General features: G+C 36.8%; 1 protein-coding gene across 4 annotated transcripts in view; it reads left to right on the top strand.

Annotated features, from left to right (window-relative positions):
* TLK2 (tousled like kinase 2) overlaps positions 1-24,102 on the top strand; it is a 106,087-nt gene that overhangs the window by 42,892 nt on the left and 39,093 nt on the right. For all 4 annotated transcript variants that reach the window (XM_068530365.1, XM_068530364.1, XM_068530363.1 and 1 more), the window contains 4 exons: positions 4,393-4,560; positions 17,419-17,514; positions 18,917-19,009; positions 22,822-22,932. In XM_068530365.1, the coding sequence (XP_068386466.1) occupies positions 4,393-4,560; positions 17,419-17,514; positions 18,917-19,009; positions 22,822-22,932 (468 nt within the window). The remainder of the gene's footprint in view (positions 1-4,392; positions 4,561-17,418; positions 17,515-18,916; positions 19,010-22,821; positions 22,933-24,102) is intronic.

The following is a 24,102-nucleotide window of genomic DNA, read 5'->3' as shown; positions in this document are numbered from 1 at the left end:
TTGGCCCTGTTTCTTTTTCCTCCACCTATAAAATTTCAATTAACCGTATGTTAGACTGTCTCACTTTATCACTGTGCCCCTTAACTTCTTTTTTCTATTTTCTTTTGGTCTCTGTATGCTCCATTCTGGATAGTTCTTGCCTTTCAGTTCCCAAATTCTCAGTTTTGGTGTATCTAATTTGCCCCATTGAATTCTTAGTTTTTGTTATTTTATGTTCCCTGCAGATATATTCAAACTTGTCTTTTATTTTTTTAATCTAGTAGACATAGTTGTTTTATAACCTGTCTGTTAATTCTTGTATTTGAAGTTTTTTTGAATCTGTTTCTGCTGTCTCTTCTTTTTCCTAGTTGTTACTCAGGGCTTTATTTCTTTTATGCTTTTGGTTTTTTGTCTTTGTGCTGCTCATTGTTCTTGAAAAATTATTTGTGAAATTTCTTTGAGATCAAGAATAAGATATGTTCCTCCAGGGAGAATTTTTATTTGCTTCTTTCAAGTGCCTAGAGATTCTACCCATCTCTACAAACTACTGAATTCATGGCTTGCATTTTGTCTGTTTGGTTTGCTTATTTTGTTTCTTTCTTTCAACCACCCAGGCATTATTGATTCGGATTATGTTAACATTTCTCAGGGGAGCCTCCACCTGCTGCATGGCCAAGGCAACTTCATTGCAGCTCCCTGAGGGCAGGGGAAATATTTCTTCTGGCTTACATTTTCCCTGAGGCTGTAATAACCCTTTGGAAGTGTAGCTTAAAGTGGGAAGGGTTTCATAATGAACCCCCTACTATGGGTGGGCTTTGGCCTGTGACTCTCCAGTTGGCAACATGGTGCCCTGGAAATGGAAATTCAAGATCTGCAGGTACTCTTAGGGCAAATGTGACTTTGTTTCCCTTAGGTTTTGCCATGACAGACCCCTGCTATTTTATCAACTTTTCATTGCTTTTAATATCTTTTTTTTATATTTTGTCTTGTCTTTACAGTTGTTTTCTAAGGGGAGGTTGGTACAAACATCCCAGCCTGCGATATTTCCAGAGATACTTAAAGATCTTTCAGCCCTTGGCAAATATTTATTGAATGTATAACAGAATGGTTTGTTTTAATATTGCAGCTTCAATGATACAGTCTCCCAAGTAGTGAGAATATTGTGAATGAGTATTACAGGTATTCTGGAGCCTGAATTTAAACCGTTTTATTGGTTAGGGCAGGAGTGTTATTTTTAAGGTGGTAGATTCTACTCATAGATTTTTTAAAAAATAAATTTTTTGTCAGGATCATTTTGATTAGTCTATTTTACTTTTATTTTCTAAAATGAAAGTGTTAAATAGTTTTCCCTGATAAAGGGATACATGCTGATTATGAAAGTCCAACCGTTGAGAAGTGGTAAAATATAAAGTCCTTTCCACAAGAACTATTATTAAAGAGTTTAGTGGGCATATATGTGTATACATGTGTGTTCATGTAGTAGATTTCCTCATTTTCATTGTATTTATTTAATCAATAGCCTTAAACATTTTGTGTTCTGTAAGTAATGCTGTAATGAATGTCCTTGTATATACATCTGTACTTACGCATTTTTTTCCTTTGGATATATTTCCAATGTATAGCTGCCAAATCAAAGAATGTGCTCACTTTAAAATGTCATCACATGAATGATAAAGAAGATGTGGTGTGTGTGTATACACTCACACACACACACACACAGACACAATGGAATATTACTCAGCCATAAAAAGAATGAAATATTGCCATTTGCAGCAACATGGATGGACCTAGAGTTTATCATACTAAGTGAAGTAAGCCAGACGGAGAAAGGCAAATATCATATGATATCGCTTATATGTGGAATCTAAAAAAAAAATGTTACAAATGAACTTATTTACAAAACAGAAATAGACCCACAGACATAGAAAACAAACTTATGGTTACAAAAGGGGAAAGGGTGGGTGGATAAATTAGGGGTTTGGGATTAACATACAACACACTACTGCATATAAAATAGATAACCAACAAGGACCTACTGTATAGGACAGGGAACTGTACTCAATATTTCGTAATAACCTAAAAGGGAATCTGAGAAAGAATATATATATATATATATATATATATATATATATATATATATATATATATTCAGTTATATATATATATAAAACTGAATCATTTTGCTGTACACCTGAAACTAACACAACATTGTAAATCAACTATGTGTCAATTTAAAATAAAATAAATGTCACCACATAATTGCTAGCAGGCTATCAGCAGTTTGAGAGCCCCAATTTCTGCCTACCCTTCTAATACTGAATTTTATCATTATAATCTTTGCCAGTGAGAAAATACCTTGTTTTAACTTGCATTTCTTCATCAGTGATATTAAACATCTTTCCATATGATTAATGGCCTTTTGGATTTCTCTTTTAATGCTTATTCAGTTCCTCTGCCTATTTATTTATTAGTGTATTGTCTTACTGATGGGTAGGAGCATGTTATTTATTAAGATTGTTAACTCATTGTCATTTATATTGTAAATATTTTTTGCCTGTTTGTAATTTATTTTTTAACTTTGTTTATGTTGACTTTTACCATTCAGAAGTCAAAAAATCTGAAGTAGTCAAATTTATCAGTGTTTTTCCTTCATGACTTACTGGTTTTGTCTTATTCTTAGATGTTTCTATATGGTTTGTATTTTTACTGTCATGTTTAAAAAGTCCTTCACCACTAGAAAGTCATAAAAGCATTTGTTTATATTTTCTTATAAATTTTATGTATGCTATAAGGAAACAATCTACTTTTCCTTTTTTCTAATATCTACACACATATCCTATCATCTTTGTAATAAATTCCCACTAATTAAAAATGCACTATAATCACAAATTATACATCCATTTTATATGGGTCCGTTTCTGAATTTTCTGTGCCACTGATCAATCTGTCTGTTCCTGTACCAGTGTTATGCTCATTTGGTTAATGTTGCTTTGCAGTAAGTTTTAATAGCTGGTCAGGTTCCCTGATACCCTTTATCAAAAATTATGTGGCTAATTTTGATTATTTTTCCAAGTGGACCTCAAAATTAACTCGTGAAAATCCACAAAACAATCCCGCAAAAGAGCAAGAGAGAAGCTAGATGATCTCTATACTACCACGACACCTTCTCTTAACAAAAACAGAAGCAAAAATACACAAAAAGCCCTAAGTATTGGCTTTTAGAGAAATTTGACATGTGTAAAATTTTAACTCAGGAGCATGGTATTGCCGTTTAATTTAGGTCATCTTTTATATTTGTCAGTGAAGCTGTGGGGTTTTTTTTAATGTGTAATCTGCATATTTCTTAAGTTTCCTTTTAAGTATTTCACAGATATTTTGAATCTGCTTTTTCTTCTATTACTGCTTGTTCAGATTATAATCAGTTGTGATATGTGGGGAAGCTATTGATTTTTGTGTATTTATTTTATATTTGGCCATCTTACTGAACCCTTATTTGTTGTTTTTCAGTTGATTTGTTTGGTTTCCTTTGTGAATAGTTATATCATCCAAAAGTGACACTTTTTAATGTTTAATATTTTCTAATATTCATACCTCATATTGTTTTCCTTATCACTTTGGCTAAAAATTCTATGATAATGGTGAATGATTATATTAGTGTATTAACCCCTGTCTAGTTCCCAATTTTAATGAAAGTGCCTCGAGTATAGCACCATTAATTATATTTATGTTTATTTCTGAAAAAATACTCTTTGTTGTGTTAAACATGGATACTTCTAGTTTTTGTGGGTTTTTTTAAAGCATTGCCCAACAATGTGCCAATCTTGTTTGGTGTCTAAAGGAAAGAATTTTGATTCTCTGCCCACCCCCACCCCCTACATTAATGTAATGAATTACATCAGTAGAGAGAATACTGAACTATCCTTACGTTCCTGGAATAAACCGTACATAATTGTGGTATATTGTTCTTTTGTTTGTATTTATTTTATATTTTTGCATATAGGTATAGTAGGGTGAGAATAGAATAGAGTGAAATGAGTTCTACCTGTAGAGTAGGGGACAAATGCCTTAATCTTTATTAATCTAGAGGAGAGAAATAGCATTTCCTTTGTAGAATTGAGGGTATTATGAAGTTGTTTGTTGAACTCTACAAAGTATCCTGCAAATTCAGAGTTATGTAAATATAGAACCATTAAAATGTAATTTTATGGAATTTGAGTAAGATACTAACTCAGGTTTTTAGATAGGTCATAATCCAGTGATAATGTTATTATGCTTTCCTTATTTGTTTGCAGAGCTGTTTTTTAAAAAAAATCCTTCTTATATCTGATAACCGTGTTTTAATCTGTTGCATGTTTTGGCAGTATCAGATTTTCTTTCTCATGTAATTTGTGTGTTTTCTTTAATGTTTTCCAGCGGCGAGTAGAACAGCCCCTCTATGGTTTAGATGGCAGCGCTGCAAAGGAGGTGTCAGAGGAGCAGTCTGCCCTGCCAACCCTGATGTCAGTGATGCTGGCAAAACCTCGGCTCGACACAGAGCAGCTGGCCCAGAGGGGAGCTGGCCTCTGCTTCACTTTTGTTTCAGTGAGTACTAAGGCTAAGTTTATGCAGATCCTTGTTTTCCTGGAGCGCCGAGATGAAGTTTGAGAAATTATTTTGGTAGACAGATGATGATTTCTAACTCTGTGTTACTTCTGAAGGTATGTGTTTGTACTCAGTCCCGCTTGGTTCAAGGGGCTGAGAGAGACTGCTCTGTGAAAGTCTGAGTGTACCATGGGAAGGAAAACACAATCTTAGGTTGACAAAGAAGAAAAGAAAATAATTGTAATAATGGAATCAAATTCCATTAGAATTAAAAATAAAATCTCCAAACTCCAGCCATCACTTAAAGTAATATTCAAGTTAATAAAATCTTAGTGTGGGGACAGGCATGCTTACCAGTCATTTCCCCCTGGTGGTACTTGGGCAACCTACATGCTTGCCTTCTCTCACTTCTTCAGAGTGTTAGCACAGTTACTTTTTCCAAGAAGATTTGGCTACCTGCCTGCTCCTTTCCGCTTGCTTCTTTCTTCTTCCTTGAAGAACAAGAATTTGATTATTATAAATGTTTGACCCCCATTTTTTATTTGCCAAATTATAATGCAGTTTGGCTTAAAAGTTGTTGCTTTTCTTGGCTTCTTTGCCCTACCAAGTACCTGTTTGTTGCCAAGGATGGTATAAAGCAAGAGAAAGCTCCATTGCCCTATTCCTCCATTTTTAGGGGCATCATTCAGAGCTGATGTCACCATTGATCAAAATTTCTTTCCCTCTTACTGGTTCATTTTCTCCAGTAATAATCTGTTTCCTGTTTATTTGCTCTGTGGATTCTGAGCAAATAAATTTCTAATCTCTGGGATTAACCCACATGCGATTGTATTAAGAAAGGCCGTGGAATGGTGGGTGTCTTAGGGAAAGGAGATAAAAATAATAACATAATTAGATAGGGATCATTGTGTATTATGTGGATCTATTCCTTCCTCCCTCCCTCCCTCCCTTCCTCCCTTCCTTCCTTCCTCCCTCAGCTTAAAACAGCACCCATTTATTACCTCACAGTTCTGTAAGTTTGGGGGTAATTTGTTGCAGAGCAATAGAGGACTAATACACATGGCTTTATCCTAAATGCCCGTGTTTCCTCACATTCTACATCTAATCCATCAGAAAATATACTTATATTCAGAATCTGACCATCTCTTACCGTCTCCACTGCCACCACAATGGCCCACCATCTCTCTACTTTGGAATACTTTCTGGTAGTTATTACTGCTTTCCCTCAAGAAAGAGGTAATAGCTTTTTAAAAATGTACAATTTTTTTTGTTGTTGTTTAACATCAAAAGAATGGAGAAACTTCTTGTGTGAAGACAGTATAATTTTGTGCTTCAGTGGCAAAGGAGACACAACGTAAAATGGGGGAATTGACCAGTATAATATTTTGAGTGGGCCTGACAGTAGTATGGAATAGTTTGTATGAGAACGCAGTAGTGTTGTTTTAGAGAATGTTTGTCTCTCTATGTATGTATATATTTCATCGTGTGACAGGCACATAGTCAAATACACAGGATTTTGATTAGCAAGAACTCGTTCCCCTGATGAGAGCCTTCCGTCAGAGGTATGGGCATGCAGGCTGGGGGCAGGTACACGTGAAGGACAACCACCTGCTCAGTCCTGTCACCTAGTACTCAGGCTGTCAGAGGAGTTGCACATGCTACAGCCAGATTGCTCTCATGTGGAAGAGAGATGACAGAGGAGTAGGAAAATAATCATGTCTGAAGAAGGACCATGGAAACAGTATAAAAACCAAAGGCCTAGAAGCTTTGGTATAGTTCTGTTTCTCTCTCTCTTTTTTCTTTTTTTTTTAAATAAATATATTTATTTATTTTTGGCTGCATTAGGTCTTTCTTGCTGCATGCGGGCTTTCTCTAGTTGCGGAGAGCAGGGGCTACTCTTTGTTGTGGTGCGTGGGCTTCTCATTGTGGTGGCTTCTCTTGTTGCAGAGCACGGGCTCTAGGTGCGCAGGCTTTAGTAGTTGTACCATGCAGGCTCAGTAGTTGTGACGCATGGGCTTAGTTGCTCTGCAGCATGTAGGATCTTCTTGGACCAGGGCTCGAACCCTTGTCCCCGCATTGGCAGGCAGATTCTTAACCACTGCGCCACCAGGGAAGTCCAGTTCTGTTTCTCTTTGCTTCTCTGCAGTTCCAGCTGGGATGTAAACTTAGTGATATAAAAAAGGAAAAAAGCAAAAGAGTTAACATTAATATATAACAAATGTTAATTAATAGATAGAGACAAGCAGTTTCCTTTAAAAAAAAAAAAGGCAAAGACTGTGAACAGGCAGTCTTACAGGAGGAAAAAAAAAAAATGACTAATAACAAGAAAAAATGCTTAACTGCAGCCATAGAGAAATACAAGATAAAATAACTCTTTTGAATTATCAAGTTGACAAGGATTAATAAATTTGATAATTCCTAGTGCAGGTAATAGTTTAGATACACATGCAGTTTTATACTGACTATAAATTGGTACAGTCATTTGGACAAGTTGGTAATGTATCTCAGTGTTAAGTTTACATATCCTTGGGTCCAGAAATTCCATTCCCATAAAACTACACAAAGATGTTTATTGTATTGTTTATAAATTGCAAAAATCTGGAAGCATTGTCCCTCCACAGTGTTTCAGATGAACTTAGAACAAGGATACCTGTGACCTCCATGTTGCTAAATCCAGCAATCAGTTCTCAGAACTTATTCAGTATAATTCATTAGCCACAGTTGATCAGTCCCTTCTTCTCCAAGCACATGGTCTTCTCTTGGCCTCTACTCTTTTGGTTCTTCCTCATTTCCAGGATCTCCAAACACTGGAGTGCCCCAGGGCTCAGTCTTCAGACCTCTTGTCTACCTTCATTCTGTAATGAGAATCTCATTTAGTTTCTTTGTTTCAGTTGTCACCTATATGCAGAGGACTTCCAAATTTATATCTCCTGCCCAGAGCCGTGCCCTGAATTCTGGACCTATGTAGTCAGTTGCGTTTTTATGTCTAATAGGCATATCAGATTTAACATGACTGAAACTGAATTCTTCATCTTGTTCCCCCACTCCAGACCCCCATTTCTTCCACATCTCAGTAATTGTCAACTCTCTTCTTCTAATTGTTTAAAAATCTTGGAGTCACTCTAGTCTTATCTCTTTGTTTTATACCCCAATTCCAAATCCATCAGCAAGTCTTACTGATTTTACCTTCAAAATATGTTCAGAATCCTGCCACTTCCACCCCCTTTAATGACTACCACTCAAATCTAATCTCCCACTGAGATTATGGTGGCAGCCTCCTAACTGGACTGTTTGCTTCTGCCTTTGTTCTCAACAGATCAGAGTGATCCCATTGAAACATAAGTCCAGTCATGCCACTGCCCTGCTCACAAGTGTTTAAAATGACACATAACGCTTTGTATGGCCTCTTTCCCACCACTTTGACATCTGTTACTACTATCTCCCTTCCTCACCAAGTTCCATCCACACTGCCTACGTTTCTGCCTCAAATAATACCTGACATGCTCTCACCTCAGAGCCTTTGCGCTTGCTGTTGCCTTTGCCTTAACATTCTTCCTCTAGATATCAGCATGCTTTGCTCCCTCCGTTCTCTCTGGTCTCTGCTTAAATTTACAGCCTATCAGAGAGGCTGCACTGTGTAAAATAGCACCACTTCCTGCCCACCCCACACATTGTGTTGCTCCTGTGCCCTATTTTTTCTTCTTGGTCTTATCACCAACTGACCTGCTATAATTTACTTCTTTGTCTCACTCCCCACTCCCACACTACCTCCCCTCCACTGGATTGTAAGCTGCATCAGGTCAGGGACTTTGCGTTGTTCACTTCTGTATCTCCAGTGCTGGAACTGGATCTGCTCTCATAGACACTCAGTGTAATTATATGTTATATGAATTAATGAGAGCATCTTTCATATAAGGACTAGTAAGATAAAATATAATACATATATACAGTGGAATGCTCTACAGTTGATCAAAGAAGTGAGATAGATATATATGTGCTAACAATGTAAGATCTATAGATAGATATTGATAAATAAAAATAGGGGGCAGCATATTATGAGTTTGAGCCTTTAAATGTTTAAAATTGTTACATAATTTTATATATTTCAACATAGGAAATTAATTTTTAAAATTATAAGCATATAATTTTCTAAATTGTAAAAATAGTACATGCACATGGCCCACAAAAAATTGAAGTGATGGAGAAGAGTAAAATTCTTTCCTTTGTGTTCCTCAGACAGACAACCACTCTTAAGAGTTTGTGTTTTAGATTTTTCTACTGAATACCATTTTAACGTGAAATTATCTCTTGTGTAATCAACTTTATTTTTTTTTGAATATTTATTTATATTTTTTGGCTGCGTCGGGTCTTAGGTGTGGCACGTGGGATCTTTCGTTGGGGCGCGTGTGCTTGTGGGATCTTAGTTCCCCGACCAGGGATCAAACCCGCGTCCCCTGCATTGGAAGGCAGATTCTTTTTTTTTTTAACATCTTTATTGGAGTACAATTGCTTTACGATGGTGTGTTAGTTTCTGCTTTATGACAAAGTGAATCAGCTATACATATACATTTATCCCCATATCCCCTCCCTCTTGCATCTCCCTCCCACCCCCGCATCCCACCACTCTAGGTGGTCACAAAGCACCGAGCTGATCTCCCTGTGCTATGTGGCTGCTTCCCAATAGCTATCTGTTTTACATTTGGTAGTGTATATATGTCCATGCCACTCTCTCACTTCGTCCCAGCTTTTACCCTTCCCCCTCCCCGTGTCCTCAAGTTCATTCTCTATGTCTGCGTCTTTATTCCTGTCCTGCCCCTAGGTTCATCAGAACCTTTTTTTTTTTTTTTAGATTCCATATATATGTGGTAGCATACGGTATTTGTTTTTCTCTTTCTGACTTACTTCACTCTGTATGACAGACCCTAGGTCCATCCACCTCGCTACAAATAACTCAATTTCGTTTCTTTTTATGGCTGAGTAATATTCCATTGTATATATGTGCCACATCTTCTTTATCCATTCATCCTATGATGGACACTTAGGTTGCTTCCATGTCCTGACTATTGTAAATAGAGCTGCAATGAACATTGTGGTATATGACTCTTTTTGAATTACGGTTTTCTCAAGGTATATGCCCAGTAGTGGGATTGCTGGGTTGTATGGTAGTTCTATTTTTAGTTTTTTAAGGAACCTCCATACTGTTCTCCATAGTAGCTGTATCAATTTACATTCCCACCAACAGTGCAAGAGGGTTCCCTTTTCTTCACGCCCTCTCCAGCATTTATTGTTTGTAGATTTTTTGATGATGGCCATTCTGACTGGTGTGAGGTGATACCTCATTGTAGTTTTTTTTTTTTTTTTTTTTCAAGTGGTGATTTTCATCCTTTCTTTTCACCCTCTTATGGCAAGTATTAGTTGAAAAGCAAAAAACAAATTTTGAAAATTTCTTGGTATTCTTTTTTTTTTTTAATCAGTCATCAATTTTATACACATCACTGTATACATGTCAATCCCAATCGCCCAATTCAGCACACCACCATCCCCACCCCTCCGCAGTTTTCCCCCCTTGGTGTCCATACGTTTGTTCTCTACATCTGTGTCTCAACTTCTGCCCTGCAACCCGGTTCATCTGTACCATTTTTCTAGGTTCCACATACATGCGTTAATATACGATATTTGTTTTTCTCTTTCTGACTTACTTTACTCTGTATGACAGTCTCTAGATCCATCCACGTCTCAACAAATGACTCAATTTCGTTCCTTTTTATGGCTGAGTAATATTCCATTGTATATGTGTACCACATCTTCTTTATCCATTCGTCTGTCGATGGGCATTTAGGTTGCTTCCATGACCTGGCTATTGTAAATAGTGCTGCAATGAACATTGGGGTGCATGTGTCTTTTTGAATTACAGTTTTCTCTGGGTATATGCCCAGTAGTGGGATTGCTGGGTCACATGGTAATTCTATTTTTAGTTTTTTAAGGAACCTCCATACTGTTCTCCATAGTGGTTGTATCAATTTACATTCCTCCCAGTAGTGCAAGAGGGTTCCTTTTTCTCCACACCCTCTCCAGAATTTTTTTTTTTAACTTTCTTAACATCTTTATTGGAGTATAATTGCTCTGCAATGGTGTGTTAGTTTCTGCTTTGTAACAAAGTTCCAGCATTTGTTGTTTGTAGATTTTCTGATGATGCCCATTCTAACTGGTGTGAGGTGATACCTCATTGTAGTTTTGATTTGCATTTCTCTAATGATTAGTGATGTTGAGCATCCTTTCATGTGTTTGTTGGCAATCTGTGTATCTTCTTTGGAGGAATGTCTATTTAGGTCTTCTGGGAAGGCAGATTCTTAACCCCTCGACCACCAGGGAAGTCCCTCTGGTGTAATCAACTTTAAACAAGGTCTGTTTACTCCCCATTATAAGAGATGAGTTTAACATACTATCACCCAGCTTCCTTTTTCATCTTTCACTTTTTTAGTTATTGTTACATTGTGTGTGGTATTTTGTTTGTTATTTTAACTATAATTGAGTTGTTTCTGCTTTATAAATTATTCTAAAACTTGAAAACACTTAAGGAGCACCTACAATATTATGGTTGTTTCATTATTGGGCACTGTAAAACCAAATGATTTTATTGGATTCACTGAGAAGAAGAAGACAGTCCTAGTCATTGAATTAGTTTTGGTTGAATGAGACAGTTTAGTTGTCAAGGTCTAACTGATCTTTTTTTTTTTTTTTTTAAATACATGGTCTGTTATTTCCTTGAAAGCTACATCTTTTAACATTATACCAGATATTCTTAAAACCCTTAATTTTAAAAAATGTAGTTTGTAGATTGTTTTGGCTGTGGGATCCCTTGCATTTCCATATGAGTTTTAGGATCAGCTTTTCAATTTCTGTAAAAAGACCAGATGGAATTTATAGCAATTGTGCTGACTCTGTAGGTTAATTTGGGGAGCATTGCCTTCACAAAAATATTGTCTTCCAATCCATGAATATGAGATATCTTTCCATTTATTTAGGTATCTTTCATTTCTTTTTAATAAGGTTTGGAGTTTTTGGTGTGTAGATTTTGCCCTTGTTTTCTTTTTATTTCAGATTATTGAAAGAATATATTTATTTCTAAGAATTTATTCTTTTTCATACTATTGCAAATGTTTTTCAGAGGCAGCCTCTTTCAGGATTGAAAAAGTTCCCTTCTGTTCTGAGTTTGTTGAGTTTATCATGTAAGGGTGTTGGATGCTTTTTCTACATCTATTGAGATGATCAGATGGTATCTTTTTGTTCTTGAGGTCCATCCACTATTTGCCTTTTCCTCCATTAATGTTGCTTGTCATATCGTAGGCTTTTTCAGTCTTAAAACTTACCTTTTAACCTCAGAGAAACTTTGTTTTACTGTTCTTTGATTATATCTTTCCCTCTGTTCTTTTCCTCCTAAAAGCCTGTTAGATAGTTTTGGAGCCTCTTGCTGTTCATGTTTCTTAACTTTTCTTTCCTGCTCTGTTTGACTTTCTGTTTTATCTTCTGGGAGATTTTCTTGACATTGTTTTCCAGATATTCTGTGTTCAACTGTGTCAATTTTGTTACTTAGCTCATCTATTCAGTTTTTAAAATTTTGGTAATCTTATTTTATCAAGTTTATTTTTCATGTTCTTTGCTGCTTTTTCATTTTTATAGATATAGTATGCTTTTGATCCTCTCTGAACATACTTTATTTTTAAAGTTGTTTTTATTGAATTCTCTGTTTTCTTTTGGATCAGGTTTTGTTTTTTCATGTTGGATCTTCCCTTTTGTGCTGTTTGTTTTCTTGAAAATGTATATATAGCTTTAGTTGAATGCAGTACTATTAGGGTGATTAGCATAGGTTGTTGGCATGGATTTTTCCCTTCAGTGGCATAGTACTGCTTCGCAAATAGCCCACCATTCCGGGGGTTGGGGGGCGGTGACTGTTATCCCTGTGTAAGCATCTCGCAAACTCTAGGCAGAAAGACCAGCTCCTTTACAAACATGGAAATAAGGAGGGCATTGTTTTGATAGGTAACTATTTCACTCTTAGTGGTGTATTCCATTTCTTCCTCCATTGTGTCAGTTGTGGAGGGCAGGGGTACTGTACTTATTATAGCAGGAGCCCTCCCCTGGACCCACTTATTTTCCATTTTTAAATATTTACATGTTTGTTTTTTATTTAAGAGACCAGTTCTTGTGCTTTACCCTTGGGTCAGAAGCAGTAGTATCCAGGACCCTCATTATGCAAGGAAGAGATCAAGAGAGGACCCTATTGGACAGTATAGGTTTTATTTATGTATTTATTTATTTACAAATAAATAAATAGGTTATTTGTTTATTTATTTATGGTTGCATTGGGTCTTCGTTGCTGCGCGCGGGGGCTACTCTTCGTTGTGGTGTGCAGGCTTCTCATTGCGGTGGCTTCTCTTGTTGCGGAGCACGGGCTCGAGGTGCGCGGGCTTCAGTAGCTGTGGCTCGTGGGCTCTAGAGCGTAGGCTTCAGTAGTTGTGGCGCATGGGCTTGGTTGCTCCATGGCATGTGGGATCTTCCTGGACCAGGACTCGACCCCGTGTCTCCTTCCTTGGCAGGCAGATTCTTTTTTTTTTTAATTTTATTTATTTATTTTTATTTATGGCTGTGTTGGGTGTTCGTTTCTGTGCGAGGGCTTTCTCTAGTTGCGGCAAGTGGGGGCCACTCTTCATCGCGGTACGCGGGCCTCTCACTATCACGGCCTCTCTTGTTGCGGAGCACAGGCTCCAGACGCGCAGGCTCAGCAACTGTGGCTCACGGGCTCAGTTGCTCTGCGGCACGTGGGATCTTCCCAGACCAGGGCTCGAACCCGTTGCCCCTGCATTGGCAGGCAGATTCTCAACCACTGCGCCACCAGGGAAGCCCGGCACGCAGATTCTTAACCGCTGCACTACCAGGGAAGCCCCGTATAGGTTTTAAATGTCTGATAATTGTCCCATGGGTCGCTCCTGGTTTTTTTAAAGGTAAATCTCATTGTGAGGCTTTGGAGGAGCTCTCTTGAAAAGACCCAGCCTGTTTTACTGCTGATGTTTTCAGCTGTGAATTTCTTTATTTCACTTTCTCTATCAGTCTGATACCAACTGCTTTTGAATGTTTCTTAAAATTTAAAGTTTTAAAAAATTTCTGATTCTCAACTCTCCCTTGTTTCTTAGTGCTATTATGATTTTATTTTTTAAAAATCTCTGAATATCAGTAGGACTTTGGGAGATCCAGCCTGTAATCATGAATTAGAAGCTAATATTACTTTTATAATAGGAACAAAGAATATGGAAGTCTGGGGAGAATGTTTTGCAAAGTAGGGGTTGGACTAAATTTACAACTACAGTGGCCCGCTTAGCAAGGCCATCGACTTCTGTTCCCATTTCTCGAGGACATGATTCCGTAATCGTGGACTTGTTGGGAGACTGTAAGCTCTCTTTGTTTTCCAGTGTTGCACTTCTAGTGTTTAACACAGGACCAGGCACAGAGGTTCATAATTAATATCTAATGAATGATCAGAATTAGAGCATTTTTTTCTACCATGGATTCACTTGTCACAGTAGGTCCTTATATTTTTGTAGTTGTTTTACCTTTTGAAAGTATTAATTTTCATTTTCATGAGGATTTGCTACCTCCTGACTTCTGTCCCACTTCCTCAGTTAACTTTCTACATTTTTACTTCTTATCATGGGGCTATTTATATGTACATTTTTACAGAGAGCTTTAATTTGGAAACATCCCCTTGAATCACATTCTAGCAATCTTGGTTTGCTGAAAGAAAACTGAGAAATGAGCACATGTTAAAAAAGCATTTTAACAAAGCCCATATACCAAAATCTAGAAGTTCATAGAAGGGCCTTTTTAGCCGGTCATGTGATTCTTATTGGCTTTTATTATAAAAGCTGCTCAAACAGTCATGTTTGTTTAGGGACATATTTTAAAAGGAGAGCGTTGTAAGAGCAACCTAATGATAACTGAAGGAGATAATGCTTGTATCATAGTGCAGTGTAATATGTGAGTTTATTTATTTTTTTATAAATTTATTTTATTAATTTATTATTTTTGGTTGCGATGGGTCCTCGTTGCTGCACATGGGCTTTCTCTAATTGCGGCGAGCGGGGGCTACTCTTCGTTGCGGTGCGCGGGATTCTCATTGAGGTCGCTTCTCTTGTTGTGGAGCATGGGCTCTAGAGCGCAGGCTCAGTAGTTGTGGCGCACAGGCTTAGTTGCTCCGGGGCATGTGGGATCTTCCCGAATCAGGGCTTGAACCCGTGTCCCCTGCACTGGCAGGTGGATTCTTAACTACTGCGCCACCGGGGAAACCCAATATGTGAGTTTTATAATGATGGCCCTTAATCAGTAAGACAAGGTTAGATTTGCCACATTGTAGAAAGAGTGGGGAACATTTTCAGTTATTTAGACTCTCCTAGACCTGGCTCTAATCGCTGCTCTGACTTACAGGCTGTGCGCATTGTTTAACCTCTTTGAGACTGACCTCTCATTTTTTACTTCTTTGATCCCCACATCATTCTTCTCTCTTCCCCTAAGGTTCTTGTATGGAATGTGAGAACCTGGAATGACCCCATCATCTCCTTTCTTTGATTGCTTATTTCCTTCAAATCTTAACCCTGATATTACTTTTCTCAAGGAATTCATCCCCAACTCATTAAGTTAGGTTATGTACCCTGTTGTGTACTCTTATAGCACGTATCCTAATTGCAATTTTGCATTTATTATATGATTGTTTATTTAACAATTTCTTTCAACAGGTATTTATCGAGTACTTAATACATCTTCTCTTGGATTGTAAGCGTTATAAGGCAGAGTAATGACTGGGTCTGTGGGTTTTGTTTCTGTTTTTCTTGGCCACTGTGTCCCTAGCACCTAACACAGTGCTTAGACGTAGGGTGTTCTCAGTGAGTACTTGTTGAATGAATAAATAAAAATGGAGATGATAATACTGCCTACCTTACAAGGCTGTTGTGAGCCCTCAGTGTAATTATGTGTATGAAGTGCTTAGCTTGCTTGTGGCCTGCTCACAACAGTACCTGTAACTGTTGACGTGAGGTAGTCAGTGTACCGTGGTCATAGAGATCGGTTATTATGGATGCAGATAGCCCTCTATTCTTGTTCCCCCACTAACTAGCTTTGTGACCGCACGTAGGTGCTTAATATCTCGGATTTGCATTTTCTTTATGTATAAGTGGAAATAATAACTACCTTATAGGGTTTTATAAGGACTGTGTGTGATTATGGTGATAATTGCTCAATAGGTGGTGGTTATACATTGTTTTAATGTTCATGAATAAGAAAATAATTAAAGGAATATATAGGAAGTATCAAAAAATTTACATATGTGGAAACACTGTATTCTCTGATGAGATGATAATACTGTATTGCCATTAGCCCATAATCCCCAGAATATCCAATATTTTCTAATTATGTCTATGATGGGTTGTACTGTGTTGGGTGCAATTTTGTTTTTAAAAGGACTTTCTGAAGTACAGGTCTTCCTTGACTTACGATGGGAATTAGGTCCTGATAAATACATCATAAGCTGAAAATATCATTCGTAAGTCAAAATGTGTTTAATACACCAAACCTACCGAACATACTGTAGCTTAACCTTGCTTACCTTAAATGTGCTCAGAACACTTACATTAGCCTACAGTTGGGCAAAGTCACCCAACACAAAACCTGTTTTATAATACAGTGTTGAATCTCATGTAATTTATTGAATACTGTAGTGAAAGCAAAACCCAATATGATTGTTTGGTACAGAATGGTTGTAAGTGTGTTGGGTTGTTTACCCTCATGATTGTGTGGCTGACTGGGAGCTGTGGCTCGCTGCCGCTGCCTAGCATCATGAAAGAGTATTGTGCCATATGTTGCTAACCCAGGGAAAGATCAAAATTCAAAATTTGAAATACCATTTCTACTGAATGTGTATTGCTTTCACACCATCTTAAAGTTGAAAAATCGTTAAGTGGAACCATTGTTAAGTTGGGGACCATCTGTATAATGATTGCATATTCTTGAACAGTTCAATTATATTAAGTCCTAAACCTTATAAATTTGAAAATGCCTTAGAATGCCCCATCGTTTATGTGTAAAAGTCACAGTAAGCAAGTGACAGTGTTGGAAATCAACCGGGATTTTTTGGACCACTGCATGTTCATGGATAATGTTTGAGGATTTAGGATGCTATTCTGAATAGTAGTTCACAGTCCTTTCTGCCTGGAGTCACAAGCATCCCCTGTGCTTTGGATGCTTCACCAGCCTTTCGTGCAAAAGCATATTAAAATACAGTTGACCCTTGGACAACATGGGTTTGGACTGATTGCTCAGGTCCACTTATATGTGGATTGTTTTTCAACAAATCCATTCTACAGTACTACACCATCTGAGATTGGCTGAATCTGCAGATGCAGAACCATGGGTACGGAGGGCCACCTGTAAAGTTAGATACGTGGATTTTCACTGCACTGCGGGCAGCGGGGTGGGTGGGGTGGTCGGCACCCTTAACCCATGCATTGTTCAGGTATCAACTGTACAAGTGAAAAGGGCATTTACATATTTGATAATTTACATATTTAAAAAAATTCATTTATAAGCATTTGATACTTTTAACTATTTACAGTAACGTAGTCTAAGCTACCATGTCTAGCCCTTAGTTTTCATTTGAATTGTTTATACTTTCATCTTGGCTACATGGCCCTGACTTTTGACTTTCATCAGCAAGTGTTTGTTTTATATAGAGTTAATCATTTGCATTCATACAAATGTTTGTGGAGAAAGATGCAAAACTTTCTTGTGATTGGTGATGGACCTTTATTACAGGCTCAGCAAAACAGTCCCTCATCTACGGGATCTGGCAACACAGAGCATTCCTGCAGCTCCCAAAAACAGATCTCCATCCAGCACAGACAGACCCAGGTAGGTCAGTGATTGTTAAACAGAAGAGGAAAAGAAGGGTCTAGGAATAAATACTAATAACTACATATAAAATCTAGGTCCTCCCTTTGTTGTCCCTTTATTTCTCTGACTTCACCTCATTATTTGTGTGCTTCGTATTCAGAACTTGCATTATGAATATTTAGAGTCTTTTGGAAGGTGCTTTTAATTTACTTTTTGAGGTGTTTGTTTACCTTTCTGGTGTATTGCAGCAGAAATGATTATACTGCAGCATGATGTTAAGGAAAAGACCTCTAGGCCTAGATTCAAACTCTAGCTCTGCAACTTATACCTTATCGTTTTGGGCCTTAGTTTTCTTCAGTTCAAATCATCTATAAAACTGTGGTTGATTATCATTATCTTAGTGTATGCAAAACGCTTGTTGGCACAATGCTTATGGTAGGCTTCAGTGAATCTTAATTCCCTACTTTGTGAAAGTACTTAATTTATTCCTTGTACATACTCATTTAGCAAGACCTAGCTAAACTTCTTTTTTTAGAAATTTTTATTGAAGTATAGTTGATTTTACAATATTGTGTTAATTTCAGGTGTACAGCAGAGTGATTCGGTTATACATATATATGTATATGTCTATATTCTTTTTTTCCAATTCTTTTCCATTATAGTTTATTACAAGATATTGAATATAGTTCCCTATGCTATACAGTAAATTCTTGTTTTAAACTTCTTTAACATGTGGCACACCAACATAATTTCTCCTGTACAGTCTTCAGAAACTCCTTAATTTAGGGAATGTTGTGAACGTTCAAAGATAATATCTGAAAAGGATAGTGGATATATCCTCCATTTTGTGGTATTGAGCTAGCCAAATATTATACCTGGTTTTCTTGAAGCCGGTTGACACTGTGTTGCCTTCAAGACAGGATGCTTGGCAATCTAGGAGAATTTCTTAAGATGCAAGAGCTAAACAACCCTCAGGAGCAGATTTTCAATTTTATTTGAATTAAGCTTTTGAATAGTTGAACAGACTTAGATAGTTGCATGTTCATCTCTCCCTTCTGGTTACTCTTTGTTTCCACTAGGTGGCGTGTTTGTCGTTTAGAGATTTGGGTCCTGTCTCTGATGGCCTTTTCTATTCAAAGTTAGTTTCATTTCTAGAGTAGTATGTTTCTGTACTGTTCAGTGCACAGCAGTTTGAAAATTTATATATTTGATTCCAGAGCTAATATATTTTTGAAGGGCAGGTGTAGCAGAACATAATGCTTAAAGAATGGGATGAGGAAAGCAGATTTAAATTCTTGAGCCATGCGATTCCAGGCTAGTTGTGTTGTCAAGTGCTTTTTTTTTTTCAGAAAAGTAATGAGAAAAATGTGATGACATGTAGTATTTTGAGACTAATCCTAAATTTGTTTTCTCTTTATAGTCTGACCTCACAATAGAAAAAATATCTGCACTAGAAAACAGTAAGAATTCTGACTTAGAGAAGAAGGAAGGAAGAATAGATGATTTGTTAAGAGTAAGTATTAAAATGTCATAAGAGATTTTATAACAAGCACTAATTGATTTTATATATATTTGAATTATGTACATATCATAGAGATAATTACCATAGCCAAATAATAAAGTTAAAAAGTAAACATTTGGATATTTTCCTTTAATCTGAGGGAATCTGAGTAGGGAACGAGGATCAAACCTATATTCTAAACTCTGTCTTTAAATTGGACATCTCAATTATAGAATTTTAATATTTAAATATATACTAGAGGAATATATGTGTGGAGTATTGTATTTCATTTGGAACTGTGTAAAATGTTTTCCCATTTCAGGAAAATTGTTTTTTTTAATGTCCTTGAATTTTAAAAACTATTTCACAAGTACTTTTCAGCCCTGGTTTTGCATTTTGTATCTTTTATAACCTATTCATGTAAAGTTTTTTGTGCTTACAAGAAAAACTTCAAAAATAATTAATGTGGAATTAAAAATATACCTCTAGAAAATATACAGTGGTTTTTTTAAATTTTAATTTTATTGGAGTATAGTTGATTTTCAGTGTTGTGTTAGTTTCAGGTGTATAGCAAAGTAATTCAGTTATACATATACATATATTCATTCTTTTTTAGATTCTTTTCTCATATTGGTTATCACAGAATATTGAGTAGAGTTCCCCGTGCTATACAGTAATACCATGATATTTTTTGAAATATATATATATATTTTTAATAAATTTGTTTATTTTATTTATTTATTTTTGGCTGTGTTGGGTCTTCGTTGCTGCGCGTGGGCTTTCTCTAGTTGCTTTGAGCGGGGGCTACTCTTCATTGCAGTGCGTGGGCTTCTCATTGCAGTGGCTTCTCTCGTTGCAGAGCACGGGCTCTAGGTGCATGGGCTTCAGTAGTTGTGGCACGCAGGCTCAGTAGTTGTGACTCACGGGTTCTAGAGCACAGGCTCAGTAGTTGTGGCGCACGGGCTTAGTTGCTCCGTGGCATGTGGGATCTTCCCGGACCAGGGCTCTAACTCATGTCCCCTGCATTGGCAGGCGGATTCTCAACCACTGTGCCACCAGGGAAGCCCTTGAAATAATTTTTTAATATACAGTTTGGCATATTGACTGACCCATTCTTTACAAAATTTTTTTAAGGTTTATTGTTTTCGTATTGTAAAAGCAATACATGCTCTTTATAATAAATTTAGAGAATAGTAAAAAAAAATATGACACCCATAATTCCATTACTGAGGTAAAACATTTGGTACATTTACTTCAGTAATTTTTTGAGCTATTTGTTGCATATATATAAATTTTAAAATTTTATTTATTTATTTATTTTTATTTTTTGGCCATGCCACATGGCATGTGGGATCTTAGTTCCCTGACCGGGGATTGAACCTGTGCCCCCTGCAGTGGAAGCACGGAGTCTTGATCACCAGACTGCCAGGGAAGTCCCTGTAGCATATATAAATGCATCTATACATAAATACTACCAATTTATAAATAAAGTTGGCTAACATTTTAATCTTCTCCAGTGTTTTTATTGTTCTCAAGCTGATGTTCCCTTTCCTATTCAGAAATATTTTTCCTTAGGCCTGTTTCTTTTGTTTGTTTGCTTTTCTCCATCTTTCAATGAGGAGAGCCATGTTTGGACTCAGTATCTATTTTCCATCTTTCATTGTTAGCATCCATACTTGCTTGGGGTTGCTCTTATTCCTGTTTTTGTACACTTGGGTGCTCGTTGATTTACCAAGATTTATAATTAGATACTGTGGGTTTAAAAAGTTCCTAACCTAGTTGCAGTATTGGCAGGTTTTTGTCCACGGTAGCTCTGCTGGACTGAAAAAGGATCATGGGCTTGTCTTCTTCCTTCATCACCTGACTTTCTTAAGATTGAGAAGGTGAAGTGAAAAACTGATCCTAACTTAGGACTCTTTTTTGGGGGGTTTAAAAAAAATGTCTGGTTTAATTTTCCAGGAAGTGGTATGTTCTCTTTACTCACCGCTACCCTCTTTCTACTGCCTTGTTTTCTGAAGGTTGTAGTCTTTCTTTGGGTATAGAGCAGTGCCAGTGGAATGGATATGTCAAAAAAGAAGATACAAAAGGACAGCTGCCACTTTTTCAAGTTGATGAGAGCTTGTGTTTCTGATTTGGAGGGACAGGGGGAATGACCACTGCTCTTTATATCTCCTTTCAGGCAGGCATGGACCATTCATTGAGCTTTTCCATTTTAGTTAGATGTTTGGGTAAGGCTGCATCAGGAGCTGCTAGCCAGGTGCTATTTTAAACCTGAACACAAAATCGTTAGCGTTAGAAACCACAGAAATTGAGTTCTTAAAAGTTTAAATAAGCTGCCAGAGATTGATTGATGCCATAAATTTGATTACAGATTTCAATGCTCACCTTCCAAAAGTAGATTGAATTTCATATAAACATTACATGATCTTTGTTTTTGTTGTTTTTTTTAATGTTTGTTTGTTTATTTATTTATTTATTTATTTATTTATCTGGCTGCGCCGGGTCTTAGCTGTGGCACACTGTACGTGGGAACTTTGTTGTGGCATGCGGACTCTTAGTTGCAGCATGCGGGCTCTTAGTTGCGGCATGCATGCGGGATCTAGTTCCCTGACCAGAGATCGAACCCGGGGCCCCCCGCATTGGGAGTGCAGGGTCCCAACCACTGGATCACCAGGGAAGTCCCAACATTACATGATCTTTGGCTTGTAGATTTTTAAGTATGAATTAGTCACATTTACCCAAATGTACTTGTACTTAGCCTTCGGTAACGTGGTCCATAGAACTCTAGGGCTCTGTTAGAAGAACTAAGAAGAAGAAATTATGTTTATGAGGAGAGTAGAAATTTGGAGATGGAAGCTGTTGTACAGTGGTCACTTTAAAATGAAGCTGAAAAGTCTCAAAAATTGAGTGTGCTATAGTATCTTCCATTTGTGCTTTTTACTGTTTCAGAAACACTTATATCATTTGATTGGGAAATGCTGTATTTTTTTTCATAATTCAAGCAAGTTATTATAAAGTATCATTTATTTGCCAGAAGAGTAGATATCTTTTGTTTAACACAAGAATAAATTCAGGAGTTGCAAGTCAAAGTTGACCTTGGGTTAGTGGTTCTTCCCTTCTCTGTTATTGTAGGAGGCTTGAATTTTTCAAAGTATTTAGCCCTTCTGACCACAGCTAAAGTAACTGTGTATTTACATTCTGGTGTTCTTGAACCAAGGTGCTGTATTCAACTTCTTTGTTAGTTCTGTCTTAGACGGGCATGGGTGTGCCTGGCTTCTCTGGTAAGGAACATTTATATAAATCCATGTCTCTTCTTCTTTGGAAACAAGAACAGAAAAACAAAGAACAATTGAACATAAAGAACATTATGTAGTTTTTTTTTAAAAAATTCTGTAATTTTTTGGTAGTGCTTAATCACCCTTTGGAAGTATTTAATCTGTAAGTGCTAAAAACTGCTCTTTATATGAATTTTAAACATCTCATTCATTGTAGGTTTCTTCTTTTATTTTGTGACAATTTAAGTATGTGCGATGTACTAGATTTATCTGTAACTGGCTTTGGGGAGGAATAAAATATGATCAGTAGAAAAACATGCCCACTTCTAGTAACAGAATTCATCTTTAATAAATGATAAGTTTATTAAAAGAGAATCAAGGAACGAAGTATTTACCTTCTTTTTTAAAAAGACATAGTTACTCTTACCTCTTTGAACCTTAATTTTGCTTATAATTTAACAACAAATGATTTTCAGACTCCCTAGAAACTGCTTTTGTATTAATCTATCTTCCTTGGAGCTAATTAAAAAAATTTTTTTTCCATTGAAGGCCAACTGTGATTTGAGACGGCAGATTGATGAACAGCAAAAGATGCTAGAGAAATACAAAGAACGATTAAATCGATGTGTGACAATGAGCAAGAAACTCCTTATAGAAAAGGTAAGTGATTAGTGGTGGCCTGAACTCTGTACCCCAAGATGCTTAGTGTGTGTCATTATTGTGGCTTCTTACTCTTTACCTGAAATGAAAGTATTTCAGAGTAGGGCTTCTTGGGAAAAGACTTCTCATGATTTGACAGTTAGAATTCTTTCTTGTGTGGACACTGAACCAAGTATCCAGAGTGATAATTTGGGATATTTTTTCTGATTGTGCTTTGCTTTGAGTATGGTGTTGGTTGGACAGGGGCAGCTTGTCCTAGTTGAGTTTATTCGGGGTATTGCTCTCCAAAATTCTTACATTCGTCCTATTAATTAAAGCGTGTATCCTGTTACTATTACAGACATTTAGCAATAGTTTTATGTCTATTTCAGATATGGTATTTGGAGTAACTTATGTATATAATGTGATAATTCAGTGCTTTATGCTTTAAAACACTAAGTTGGCATTTACTTGTATATGATACTTTAATTGGCTGATGTCTCCTTTATTATAGTAACTGATTAGTTGCAACTTGCCTTTAATAGATATAAGTAACTATTTCTTGAAAATTTTAAAAATATTACATCTCCAGTACTTATTTATCTTATAGTGGAAGTTTTAAGATGATAATACTTCCTAATGAAATTATTACAAGCTAGAGGTTTGAGACAGACGAGTGGTTTTTTTTCTTTTTTTTTCTTTTTTTAAATTTTTATTTATTTATTTTGGCTGCGCTGGGTCTTCGTTGTTGCGGCTTGTTGCGGTATGTGGGATCTTAGTTGTGGCATTTGGGATCTTAGTTCCCTGACAAGGGATCAAACCCGGACCCCCTGCATTGGGAGCCTGGAGGCTTAACCACTGGACCGCCAGGGAAGTCGCAGACTAGCGGTTATTTTTGCTGAAATCTTTGAAATGCTGTTAAAAAGACAGGGAACACTGATAAAAGTGAAGTGAATTATTTTATTGATGTCAGAGATACTGCGGAGAACTTTGCTTCATCTCTTAATCCATTAATTTTATAGAAAGGAAATCACTTTTTTCCACATTTATAAGAGAAATAACAAGGTATATGTTAACATAGAACATTTATGGGTTATATAGAACGTTTATAGCTTTAGGGTGCTTCCTGAAGTCAGTGTAGATTTAGCCAGTTGTCCTAAACTTTGAGCAGTATAGTACAAAAAAATAAAC

This window comes from Eschrichtius robustus, chromosome 20 (assembly GCF_028021215.1).
Source record: "Eschrichtius robustus isolate mEscRob2 chromosome 20, mEscRob2.pri, whole genome shotgun sequence".
Classification (NCBI taxonomy): domain Eukaryota; kingdom Metazoa; phylum Chordata; class Mammalia; order Artiodactyla; family Eschrichtiidae; genus Eschrichtius; species Eschrichtius robustus.
Note: the sequence above shows the minus strand (reverse complement) of the source record. Positions and strands in the feature narration are given on the sequence as shown.